This window comes from Taudactylus pleione, unplaced genomic scaffold, assembly GCF_031769625.1.
Source record: "Taudactylus pleione unplaced genomic scaffold, aTauple2 ptg000004l, whole genome shotgun sequence".
Lineage (NCBI taxonomy): Eukaryota > Metazoa > Chordata > Amphibia > Anura > Myobatrachidae > Taudactylus > Taudactylus pleione.
The window spans coordinates 2,519,358-2,533,008 of NW_028284407.1; the positions used below are offsets into that span (position 1 = coordinate 2,519,358).

Sequence of the window (13,651 nt, forward strand, 5' to 3'; positions counted from 1 at the left end):
GTGTATTCTTTCTCAGGATATGTCTTATATGTCCCAGATTCCAAGGAGTCGCCAATCTCTATAAATAATTGTCTCTGTACATATAAGTCCAATAGCTGTGGGTAGGGTGTTCTTATATACGAAAATCCTTTGTGTACAAAAGTCCTTCACATGGATAGAGGTCCCGTGTGCAATAACTTAGGTCTGGTTGTTCCTATATTAGATCTATTTCCTTAATATAATTCCCCGATATCTTATGTCAGCATATTACTGTCTCCATCTCCACCATCTCCAGTGTTATTTCACACAGTGACGTGCGGTTAGGGTAAGCAGGGGAGGCAGAGCCTTCCCTATCATACTCCCTCCCCTATCATACTCCCTGTCATGCTCCAGAGTTTTGTTATAAAAACTGTGTTCTTATACTTGTTTGCCTCCCCAGCCATTGACCTCACCGCACATCACTGATTGCACATATGCGTGCGGTCACTCCACCTCGAATAGAATACGCAGTACCAGGAACGGAAGAGCCTTGGATGGAGATAAAGTGAACAGAGATAACGTACCAACCAATCAGCATCTAGACCCCAAAGATACTGTTATGCAACTGCCGATAAGGTAAGTATTGTCAGACTTGCCCAGATTCGGTGGTGCTGCTGCTGGTCCGCGTTTGTCCCGTAAGTGTTCTGCTGCTGCGTGAGTGTGAGGGAGGGTGAGGTAAAGTGAAAATAAGGTGTGGTCGAGAGTGTGGTATGGTAAAAATAGCTAATTTATTGTTATTACAGTAGTCATACACTACACTTTCAATAAGTGCTGCTTGTGTACAGCTATTCAAACATCATAAGAGTAAAATGATAAAACTTCAAGAGTAAAGTTCATGTAGATGAGGTAAATATATAAGTTCATCATATACTGTAGATTAGGTAAATATACAAGTTAATCTACATAATCCTGCATAGTACTTCATAAAGCTAGTACATGCTTTCCTACCTTTCCGGAATGGCCAGGAGGCTCCTGAAAATCCGGTGGTGCTTCCAGCCACTGGTAAAGGTGGACAAGTGTCACGGTTACTGAGGCCACGCGACCATGGCCGCCCACTTTCCCAGTGTAGTGGGCAGCACAGGCGGCCGATGATGCAATTCGAGTTGAATCATGTCATTGTGGCTCCGTCCCCCACTCCTCAATGCCAGTAATCTCGTCATGGCATAGAGGGGGTGGGACTATGGTGATGTGATCATGTCAACATGCCGCCAGACCCACCTACTGTACGTACGCCGAGTCCCCGCCCAGTGCAGTTCTGACCTGGCTGCCTCATCCTGGAGGAGGCAGCCAAAAGGTCAGCAAGTATGTGCTAGTATCAGCCCTTCTCTGTTGTACAATGTGGAATGGCTGGAATGTAATTTGCAGTCAAAACCATCGGGACTTGGACCAGTCCCATGCTAGGTGCAGAATCTCTGTCAGATTACTGTCTCCCAATGAAATTAAGCATCTGAGTCCAAAACCACTCCTGCGACACGCCCACAACACTCCCATAACACGCCCGTGAGAAGGATTGTCCTTGTGTGTCTGCATAGCCACCTCCCAGTCACCGCCCAGGAGCGCCCAATACATTCCAGTTTCCTGCGACTGGGCGGACACACTACGTGACACATGTGCCATTCGACTTCTTTTTAGGGATTGAGACGTATTCACAAATATAAAATTGCCAACTAAGTGAACATTGCGCCCGACTGAAAATGACCTCCAAAATGTCTACGCACAAGTGCATTTATGTCCAGCTCCACAATGTAAGCCATACCCCTTACTACATCAGCAGCTCTCTGCGCTCTACAGCCAAGCTCCTATCTTTCAGTGATTACCGCTCATCGCTCTTCACCCCTTCACAGACCCGGACTTCATCTGGTGATATACCGCAGACCGGCCTGGGAGTTCCAGCAGGAGGGCGGCTCTGGCCACATCTGCACATACGCCAGGTCAGCAATTTGACCAGCTCCGGGACCTCTGATCGGGACTTTACTGCAAGAAATGTACTGGCCTCCCAAGGCATAACATGTAGCTGTCTGTCATTAGACATAACAACGTGAATTTACTTGCTATATGCATTAACCCACTGCCCGCTCAGTTGTGATGCTGGATTGAGCATATTCACAGGCATCTACAGCAGCGGTTCTATGCCTATAATAAAACTGTAAACAATTTTCCTCTGTACAGTGCCTGTTTTAAGAACTTTCTGGTATTTATACCAGTTTATAATCCTGAGAGACTCATTGTGCTAATAGGGGTGTGAGCATGGGCGTAACTACCATAGTTGCAAGGTGTGCAGCTGCTGTGGGGCCCAGAGCTTAGGGGGCCCATCGTCCTTGTCAAAGTTACATGTGTTATATACATTTATCACTATTGGATGGTACATAGGGTGTCATGACCAGAGTTGTTGTACCTGGTGAGTCGCGGTCTCTGCCTGTGCGGGTGCTTCGGTGCAGTCCTACCAGTGGGGGTGCTGGTGTCTGGAGGTTGGCGCGTGGATGTCTGAGGGGTACAAGCCATGTGGTGACAGGTAAGCATGGCAGCGCTGCCATGCTGGGGATTGCTGGGTGCCGCCATCTTGGTTTTGGGCATGTGACCTGAATGGGTCAATCAGGTTGGAGCATCTTGTGTTTTACTCTCAGCATCCTATCATGCACTTTCCCATCTAATTAGAGTTTGTTTTCCTGCCAGACATTTGTTTTCAGCCACACATCACTTGGACTTTATTTTTGGCAGTTAATTTATTTATCACCATTTCATGAATTATAATACTAATATTAAACCTGCTGCATTTCAATACTGCAAACCCGTTCCAGTTTCTTCTCCCGTATCCACTCCGGGTTCAAAAAATAATCCAAACCTGACATAGGGGCTCTTACAAACTTTTGCTATGGGGCCTTCAATTACCCAGTTGCGCCCCTAGGTGTGAGGACTACTAAGGAACCAAAACATTATTAAACACTTACATTGTATCCAACCTAGAAACCATCTGATCCTTATTTGTGACTTTGATTCGATCCACACAAGATGCTCTTTATTGATTGAGAAATCATTACCATCTGCACTTCAGTATGATTTGAGCTGTGGTTACCAGAGAAGCTGTATTTTTAACCTTATTAAATGTGATATTTATTGTTTTTTTTAGATGTATTTGTGTGTCTTTATCTAGTCGTTGATTCTTAATCAATATTGGTCTGAGAACATTTTTGAAATCTGACCATTTTATAATACTGGTCTATGTAATATGACGGCGCTCCACCTTGTTGCTACAGTATTTTCTGCCTGTTCTGTTTTCAGCAGCAGCAATCTTACAGGGCCTCTATCTATTTATTCATTTATTCCTCGTCATTTAATCTATTACATTCAGCGCCCCCTGTGTTGTGATTTATGTGAGCACTCAGGTCACTTGTGGAGCTTCCCATAACGTGGAGGGTCCCAGCACGTAACTTGTACTTTGTCATTAAGGAGACATGACTGCGCACCCTGTGCGACTCCATTTTTAAAATGCGTACTTGGAAGATCTGCAATACTGTTGTGTGTGATATAAAACACCCTGATCTGGCTTTAAACAGGATGTGATAAATAACAACTGCCTAGAAGTTAATTTCTCTTTCTGGATTTCTATACGGTTCTGTACCAACCTTGCCACTGATACTTTAATTGTGATGAGGCTTAGAGGTCTGTGGGACCACAGCCAGAATGAAGTTGCACAACACATTCTTCCTGTTATTTTAACAGAGTAAATGCTCCCAGCGAGTAACCCCCCCCTCCATCCACTCTCCTCCTTTCTTCCATCACATCAGGGGAGGGCAGGAGGTGTGGGCCCACTGTGCTGGCTGGCTTTATGCAGGCACTGCACAGTTTAGTAGTGGAGTATGGACTGCTGAAGATGGAAGGTTACAAAACTTTTCTGCTCTTCCTGGTGTCTTCGCTGCTACTGGGATTAATTCTCATCATCTTTGCTTTTGTCTGGATTTTCGTCTACGCTGAAGGGCTTGGATGGGATGGCAGCAGTACTGAATTTAACTGGCATCCCTTATTAATCATCATAGGATTCATCTTCATCGAAGGCATTGGTATGTGTTTTGCACTATATACGTGAATGAATATTATATACCTGGTCTTACTATTATTATGTACCAGATTGTAAGACCAGACAGTTTAGGTTGTCTTTAGGCTGCTAACATCTTTTGACCGTGTCAGAGGATGGCAAGGCATGTTGGGACTTGCAGTTCCATAGCAGCGGCAGAGCCACAGGACTTTGGGTTCTGTTCTACAGTGAAAAGTAGGGAATGCAGCATATCCTAGTACGAAAACAAAATAGCATCAGTTTTATATTCACATTCCATTAATACCAGACCGTCACTTATACTGGCATACGTTACACAGAGTAGCTGCTGTTACTCTCTACACCACACAATCAACATCTGGCAGGAAACTGAAACTCTGGGGGTTTAACATAGTTAAACTTTGTTACAGGTTTACTCCAACCTTCATTTAGAAGCTGTGGGTCCATAGGTTCTCAAACTCAGTCCTCAGGACCCAAAACGTTTTCCAGGTCTCCTCACAGAGGGCCTGATTCAGATTTGGGAATAGATAGTTACTTGCTCTATGTACCTGGACAAACCATGTTGCAATGCAAGGGAGGCAAATACATGCATACTTTTTTTTGCATGCAGGGTAAATACTGGCTGCTTTTGCATGTAGCCCACAAATGCCAGACAGCTTTATTGTTAAACTGTAATTTAGATGTCAGTTTGGACACACCCCTCCCAGATCTAATGGATCATACATACGGTCAGATTTGTCAGATGAACGATTTTACCAAAGATTTGAACGATTTTTGACTGCATTAAAATGTATGGAATCGTCCAAGTCTGACTGCAAACACATCAGATGTCAGATATCGTTATCTGACCATCGGGAACGTGCATCGTTCAAATCGTTCATCTGACAGATCTGACAGATATGTCAGTTTTTTCCTTCAGATATGAACGATTGAGCGATTTTTTTTTTTTTTTTTTTAATCGTTATCGTTCAGATCTGAAGAAAAATCTGACCGTGTGTGTGCACCATAACTCTCTCAGCACATTTTACATCTGCCCCACCTGCAGTGCAGCTTGGTTTTTCCAAGATGATCAGTTACTTACTCTTTCTTTAGGGCCCCATACTACCCATCTACTGAGCAATCCGCCAATTCCCAGGTCAGACCGGAGCCGCCAATCCGTCAGGGAATCGGTGAAATTCTACATGTTAAAAATCCCTGATTTGCTAATCCCGATCCTACTTCGATCGTGTTTGGCAAATCCGTGAAATCCAACATGTGGCGACCCCGGCGCCTGGGGATCGACCTATTGGCCTGAACTGTCTCTAACAACAATATAATCCGGCGCGATATTACCTAATAATAAACTAATGAAAATACGGGTGATGAAGGGTTGCAGCAAAAACTAAACAAACTCTGTGTAGGTTTGAGATAAATAGACAATGGACATGAAATATAGTATGCGCTACCTATGATATCTACCCTAGAAATACATTCTATGTAATAAATTAAATAAATTGAGACAGGTAAGGTGGGTATAACATTGATAATTCTACTGGATACCCAATGTATAATAAAATCAATATACCGTATCAAAAAAGTACAAATATTAATTTAAATATCCCACTAAAAATTAATCACATTATAAAATATACAAATAATCATGGAATCGACCTAATAAAATACCAATATGATAGTGTTGCATAAAAAAAAATTAATATTGCTAATTACCGAAATCCCAAACATTAGCACATGAATAAATATTAGAATGTTCGCTTCTCCCAAATGTGCAGATATGATCGTATAAACGCAAAGTAAAAAGGGTCACAGAAGCAGTCCCGTATGTTGTGGTTTTTACGTGTTGTTTTTAAATTACATTCCACTTCACAGATGTGTATATTACACACTCATCGTCTGGTTTAAATGATGTATTTCACCGCTGCTGGCTTAGGTGAAGTATATACAGTGTCCCGACAATGGTTAGCAATAATGCAACTTGATCAACCAAGGTATTTCTTGCACAGATTCTTAGACAAACAAGGTCAGCCAATTAGCCGGGCATGTATCACAGCAATATTAAAGATGGCTGTCTCCAGTGGACAGACCACGTATACTTTGGATCTCTGGACGTACTCACGGAAGATAGAAAGATCGTAGTGATGGGCATACTCTTCCGGATCCAGAGTCCCGTAGATTCAGCTGGAGTACGGAAGAGTGTATCCGGATACTAAGGATCAGCGTTCCGTCAGTGAAAGCCGTAGTCCTCCTGTTAGTGTGGCATGGATCAGGGGCATCTTTGCAACAATATAACAATGGTGTATTAAATGAAAGGAGCGTCAATGACTAACGCGTTTCGTCACACGCCATGTGACTTTTTCAAAGGTGTAGTGTATGGGGGCCTTTAGGCTGCGTACACACCTATAGATATCTGTCTGGTGGGAAGGAAAATCTGGTCCATTTTCCAGTGTTTTGTAGCAAATTTCTATTGTTATTTGCTCCCATACATTACCAGATTTTCTTTTCCACCAGACGGATTGGACATATATCTATATGTGTGCATGCAGTATTAAGGCCCCCATACATCAGCAATTGATTGTGGCAATTCTGTATTTTGCAGATGAGTGCATAAAAAAATCTGTAATGTATAGGTACAGATTGCTAGATTGGGACATCCTAACATGAGCAACAAATCTTCAAAATGTTCAGTTGTGGTTTTCTGAATGCTGATGTATGGGGGCCTACATCTAGACGCCCGGCATTTCACCCTCGCCGGGATATGACAGTCGGGAAGCCGGCTGCCGGTATTAAGGCAGCCAGCTTCCCGATTGTATACCACCTGCAGTACACCAGTATAGGGAATTTGTAACCCCACTACAGCCAAGACAAAAAAAAATTTTTATACACCTTTAACCCAGCGCTGGTACGCTTTAACTCAGTTTGCAATAATGCATCAATACTAAAGTGCTGCAACTGTCATTTAAAGTAAGATTGCAGTGACCCAATCCTCATTTTTCAAAAATAAAGTGTGTTTACTACTCTGGAAAGGGGAATGTTGTCCATATGTTAGTGTTCACTCTAAATAAAATAATAATTTATTTGCGTCTGGGTGGACTAGCATTTCACGTGCTCTAAGTGACTTGGGTACTTATCTGCACTCACCATTTACTGGGATGATTGGATTGTGTACTGTGATTTTGAGCATCTTTGGTACTCGCGGTGATGTTGTTACTTGCATGGGGAGGCAGGCGCATTTGCTACATATGCATTTCGCATTTGTGGCCAGGTCAGCAGCTTTTTTTTATAGACGCATTACATATTATAATAAATGTCCAAGTCTGAATGAGATCCTATATGCTAACGTAATACAAGTTCTAAATGTAAAATGGCCTCACTTGGAAAAAGGTTTGATAGAGTTCCCTGAGCCAGGGGCGTAGAGATCTGAGCTGAGCCCCAGAATTTTTTTAATTTTCAGGGGACGTGGCCTAGTAGCAGAAGGTGTAACCACAACCCCTTAGATGAACAAATTGAAGAATATTTGCAGCTCAGTGAACAGAGGATCACCATAAACCCCTCAGCCAGGGACAAATCCGGGGGGCATTCTGTGTGATTGCTCTCCCCTGCACAGGCAGAGGAGCCACCCTGGCCCCACTGCAGCCCAGCACACAGCAGTGTGTGCTAGGTATGGGAGAGAGGCTGCTGCTGCTGATAGGCAGGGGTCCAGCGGTGGGCTCGGGCTTGTTGGAGGGGCCCGTCCGCTGCCTCCCCTCCCTCTTACCTGTAATTAGTACCTGCTCCCCCCATCTTGTCAGACCTGAGCCCTTTAGAAATGAAATGGTTAAAAGGTTCATTTAGTGAGGAATCCATCCTGAGGGTCTGTGCAGTCTAACCATCCACAATGGATATTGTAGCCATCATAATGGGCTCTGCCACATAGAGTTTATTGCACTATTATCCTGCTACCATGGTAAATAAACACATAAGAAGAAATGATCCTTGCCAGCAGTACACTCACTATGGAGTCATGGTCCCATGCACTTAGATGTCAGCCTGACCTTTCTCACCTGGGAGTTATTTGTTCCTGTATTTACACCAACCTTCTAACTGAATTCATTTGGGATTTGCAACAATTAACTGAGCTATTATAAATTTAGTTGGAAACTAAAGCTGGCCATACATGCTGCAATTATCGGGACGATCCGCCATAATTGTAGCGTGGGGGGGGCAACCGGGGGTTAAATATTGCTCGGTCGGGCATGCTGGATTGTCAAGCATGCCCGTCCGATGCGATATTACCCGGTAAACTGTCGGCCGCATCGGGCAGTGTATGCCCAGCGCAGCCGACAGACAGACATTTCCTGTGTTCCTTCCTACGGAAGGAACAGGGAAATGTCTCCTCCTCCGGCGGCGGAGCGCGGATGTCGGGCTATACACTGTGAGATTTCTCTCACAGTGTATGCCGCGGACATCTGCGGCTGGCAGCCGGCCAGATAAAATGTCTGTCGGTCTGACAGACATTTTATCTGGCAGTGTATGCCCAGCATTAGTAGAATACAAAATGAAATACAATATAAATGGACAAAGCACTGCAGGAACACCTATGTACTGATAATCATGTATTGATATTCACTGCATGGTGGAGATGGAAGAGGCAGCCTTATGTAGGAGAAATCAGCCGTCAGGAGCCACAATGACAATCTTTGAATTATTCCTAATAAGTTTTTTTTTATTTCCAGCCCTAAAAAGAGAAAAAAAAAATCTTCTATGTTACCTGTGATCTCCCAAGTACAGTAGTTCTGTTGCTAAGATAAAATTTAGGTACTTCTATACTTTTGGTTTACCAATTCCTCCTTATAGTAACAGATTGTTACTATAGATGTTCATAAAGCGAATTGGGGCCTGATTCAGAGGTGGAAGCAGGGGCGTATTAACGCCCCGAAGGGGTCTGTGTGGAGCGGGCCCCCTCCTCTGGGCCCCCGTATCTTCTTACCCATCCTCCTCCCGGGCGCCATCCTCTCAGTGATCTTCTGGAAGATGGTGCATGTGTACAGGAGAGCAAAGTATTTGACACAGGCTCAGAATCTTTACTTTCACTGATCAATGCAGTCCCTCCCTGCATTGACACCCAGTGTGGGGAGAGACGCCATGCACACTGCGCCCGCCGAAAAAGGGGCATGGCCTCAGGGAGGGGGCATAGCCTCGCGGCTTCTACCCGATCCCTGGCCCGTGGTAAGCGAACTTATCAATGGGGGGGTGCAGGAGGCACGGGCAGTGGCGGATCTCTCACTGTGACAGGAGCCAAGTACTGCACTTAATACTACAGTGCAGCACCCGGCTCCTGTCACTGAGGGGGAGCCTGCACCTTGGTGTCACCCATTGGCGGGTGACACCCGTGTGCGGGCCACACCCCCCTTGTGACGCCACTGGTTGCGCCATCTTCCCAAAGATGTCACTGGAAAGATGACGTCGCAGAGAAGGAGGGACCCGCTTGCTGGAGCAAGGTAAGTATACTTTGGGTGCAGTGCGGGCCATCCAGGGGCCCGTGTGCCCCACACACACTGCATCCATTCATTATAAATATGCTTATGGGTGGATGGTAATGCAGCTGCGACTGCGTATTCTTATGCAACGCGACTGCGTCTTTATGCTATTGCCGCAGCTGGTGGGGTTCATACAGAGACGCCCAGCGACTTACTAGCAAATCTTTGCATAATAAGTCACAGCATCAGATGCACTATCAGAGACAACATCAGACATTAGAGCTGCCCTATAGTTGCTTACAAAGTCCATTAACATGGCAGCCGGTGCAACTGCTATAAAAGGTGGTCGCTGGCTGCGACAAGCCCATGTCTAGCAAGCCCATCCCCTGTTACCACCCAGGCACGCCCACTAACATTGTCTCTCTCTGTGTCCAGATTCGTTCTGCATCCTCCAGGCAGTGATCATCGAAAGGCATGTGCAGACGCATACGCCGAGGAAAAACATCGGCCGCTTGCATCCGAAATCAACATGGCGTCCATTTCTGAATCAGGCCCTTAGTTCTGATACTTAAAGCACTAGATTTACTAGGCGGCAGCTTTTACACGGGTTGAGTATGAAATCCCGGCTGTTGGGATGTCGCTGGTCAGCATACCGACAGCGGTATTCTGACAGCGGCATCCCAACACCGATAGAAAGTAACGGTAAGTATTTTTCCAACCCCTACCCTAACCCACTCTCCACGGTGCCTAACCCTAACCTCCCCCCTAATTCCTAAACCTAACCTCCCACTCCCCGTACCCTAAACCCAACACCCCCTCCCCAGTGCCCAAACCTAACTCCCCCTTCCCCCTCTAGTGCCTACACCTAACCTTCCCCTCCCGACACCCTAATCCTACCATTCCCTACCCGGTGCCTAACCCTAACCTCGCTACCTACGCTAACCTCCCCCTAACACCCCGATACTTACCTTCGGGATACTAGTTCTGGGATCACGACCTGTCGGGATTTTGGCGCCAGTATTCAGACCGTCTGCATTCTGTACGCCGGGATACCGACTACATCTCCTTTTGCACACCTATTCCTGGTGGTTTTGACCCCAAAATTTTAAATGGCAATAATATTAAGTGCCAAACCAGGCATGTTTAGAAATTTCTGTTAATGCTGTTTTACATTTCGTGGTCAAAACCGCTGCTTAGTAAATCCAGACCAAAGACTGTAAACATTGGAGAACCCTGGTCATCATATTAGATGTAAAGTTGTTTTGTTAACCTATTGCCTGCTAAGTAGGATAGTCCAGAGGATTACTGCTTCTTCAGTGAACATAAGATATGAAGTTATGTGTGATTACAAAATACTGCATTATATACAGCTTTCATTGAGCATAAATGCATGTCTGGAAAGCCCCAGAAAGAACCCCTAGTGGAAGGATTGCACATATTGTCAACAGATGGTACTATGTAGTGCAGCTATGTTTGTTCCTCCTGTATAATTTGTGACTATCGGATAAATAAAGCTCTATAGCGTTAGCTGCAGGGGTTAACAGTGGCTCCAACCAACCATCTCCGGAGGCAGCTACCGGAATGCTGCCTTTCTCCCTCTGTGAAATATTCACATTAAAAGATAACGGCATCCAGAGCTAGAACTTTTATTTTTTGAAGAATCTTTTTATTGAAGGTTTTATAGTATAAACAGGGAAAGCTTTTATACAGAACCGAGCACGGTCAATACAGATACTGTATGACGGAATGCCAACAAAAGTATTACCGGGATTGCACACATAAATATAGAGTGTGTTAATTAGTAAAAAGATACTGGAGGAGATGTACTAAGCCTTGAAAATTGATAAAGTGGAGAGTGATAAAGTACCAACCAATCATCTCCTATCTGTCACCTTACAGCAGTGGTGGCCAGACTTTAGGACTCGATCTACTTATAAAGCCAAAAAAATCTTTCCTGATCTAAGCCTGAAAAAAGGGGGTGTGGCATGAAAAAGGGGTTGTGATTGCACAGCAAGGACCTGCCGAAATCACACATTGGCCCCCACAGGAAAAAAAAAACACAGAACCAAAAAACAAAGGCGCTATTGGGAAAGGTTTTTGACTCTTAAAGTAAATTAAAATTCCACTACCACTATCGAGCGACTGCTGCTCCCAAAAAAATTAGGAGCTGACCCTCAACCAAAATTCTCTCAGAAAAAAAGCATGCAAGGGAAGCGCAGCCTGAATCTTATTGGATATTGCTGTCACAATGACAGCGGTCAGAGACCGCCACAGCTTCAGTTCAGCGCTGCAGCCAATAAGAATCACACTGATGCTTATTGGATGCTGCTAGCTGCTGCTGGGTGGGCCAACATGATCAACTTGTTGAGTCTCTGCGGTCGACCAGTCGATCGCAATGAACGCTTTGGCCACCTATGCTTTACAGGCTGCGTTTGAAAAATGGCAGTTAGGAGCGGATTGGTTAGTACTTTGTCACTCTCCACTTTATCACTTTTCGAAGCTTAGTACATCTCCCCCAATATATGTAAAAGAAGCTAGATAGTAGTTAAAGGCAGTGATGTGTGGTGAGGTAACTGGCTGGGGAGGCACACATGGAGATGGGTCTGAGTGCTGGGAGCCTGTCTCATCCCCTATTCACTATAATGCTCCTCTCACTACACTAAGCTTCAGTGTCCATTGATTCTCCTACCTGCATCACTGTGTCTTCTCTTGCTGCTGCTGACTGAGCTCCGATCTCTAAACACTGCAGTGCACTTCCTGGTCACAAGATACATCCAAGGTGTCCATCAGTGCTCAAGGCACGCCCCCATATTCAGAGGCATGCCTCTGTTAGCTCTCTTTCTGTGAAGCTTACTGCCTATGCTGTGTCCCCCAGCTCTGCAAGCAGTGTCTGACTATACAGAAGCGAGGCTGAGCTGTTGCCGCCTGCAGTCCCAGGGAGCTCCACAAAGCTGGTGAGTATTAACTATAAAAATGATTACAATAAACAAAGAAGATATTTATAAGTTAGAAATATATTCTTTGTATAATTCTAATAATTTTATATCAATTCTCAGGAGTATGACAGGGGAAACTCTGCCTCCCCTGTCTACCCTGACAGCAATGTCACTGGTTAAAGGAGGTTCAGCTTCAAAATAGATGGTCCACAAAGTGGCCAGGTGTATCATGTATTACAGAAGTAATAAGTTCCTGCCGGTTCCATTCGTTAGGTGGTGTACAGCTATTGCCAAAAGTTTTGAGAATGACACAAGTATTGGTTTGCACAAAGTTTGCTGCTTCAGTGATTTTAGACCATTTTTTTGTCAGATGTTACTATGGTATACTGAAGTTAAATTACAAGCATTTCATAAGTGTCAAAGGGCTCTATTTACTACAATCCACATATTGAATGCAGATTGTAGTGTGATATTACCGAGTGAATTCGCATTGTGAATTCAGGCAATATCACAGGGCTTTACTACAAATCCCTTACAGGGACAGAGCTTGCGATAAAGCTCTGTCCCTGCGAATCCCCTTCGGAGCCTTATCACGGTATTTTCGAAAAAAATACCGTGATTAAGTGCCCGCGCATAAGCCGACCGGTCGCCGCTGATACCCCCCCGGCGCTAAGCCCTGCCCCCGGTGCTAAGCCCCACCCCCACGATCACGGACCCCCCCCGCGACCCTATTTATCAGTGTTCAGCAATAAGGTTGATTTTCTACCAATACTTCTCTAAATAATAAGCGAGAAAGTGTCTGCCTGTCTGTTTGTCCTTTATGCATGGCCAGAGTTTCGAACCTAACTCCACCAAATTTGGCATGGTGGTGTAGTTTGACCAAGATTCGTTTTTTGCCTAGGTTTGAACTTCGTCAGTGCTATGCACTGTCACACAATCCCATAAAACCGGGACACTCTTAAATATATTCTGGGGATGCGGGGCTGGCTTCATACACATACTGTCACACTTGCATCTCTTCCAAAGTGCTGTGTTATATCACTTTTCTAACACAGGCATACACAGTGTGCATTATTAGCATTTCAGTCACTGGGGTATATTTACTAAAGTGCGTGTATTTAGAAGTGGAGATGTTGCACAGAGCAACCAATCAGACTATACTTAACATTTATCTAGCACCTTCTAGAAGATAT

At 44.7% G+C, this 13,651-nt stretch overlaps 1 protein-coding gene across 1 annotated transcript in view; it reads left to right on the plus strand.

Annotated features, from left to right (window-relative positions):
* Nucleotides 1-3,803: 3,803 nt before the first annotated feature.
* Nucleotides 3,804-13,651, plus strand: part of CYBRD1 (cytochrome b reductase 1) — a 45,803-nt gene continuing 35,955 nt past the window's right edge. The window contains exon 1 of the mRNA XM_088470497.1: nt 3,804-4,076. Coding sequence (XP_088326623.1) covers nt 3,845-4,076 — 232 coding nt within the window. The 5' untranslated portion in view covers nt 3,804-3,844. The remainder of the gene's footprint in view (nt 4,077-13,651) is intronic.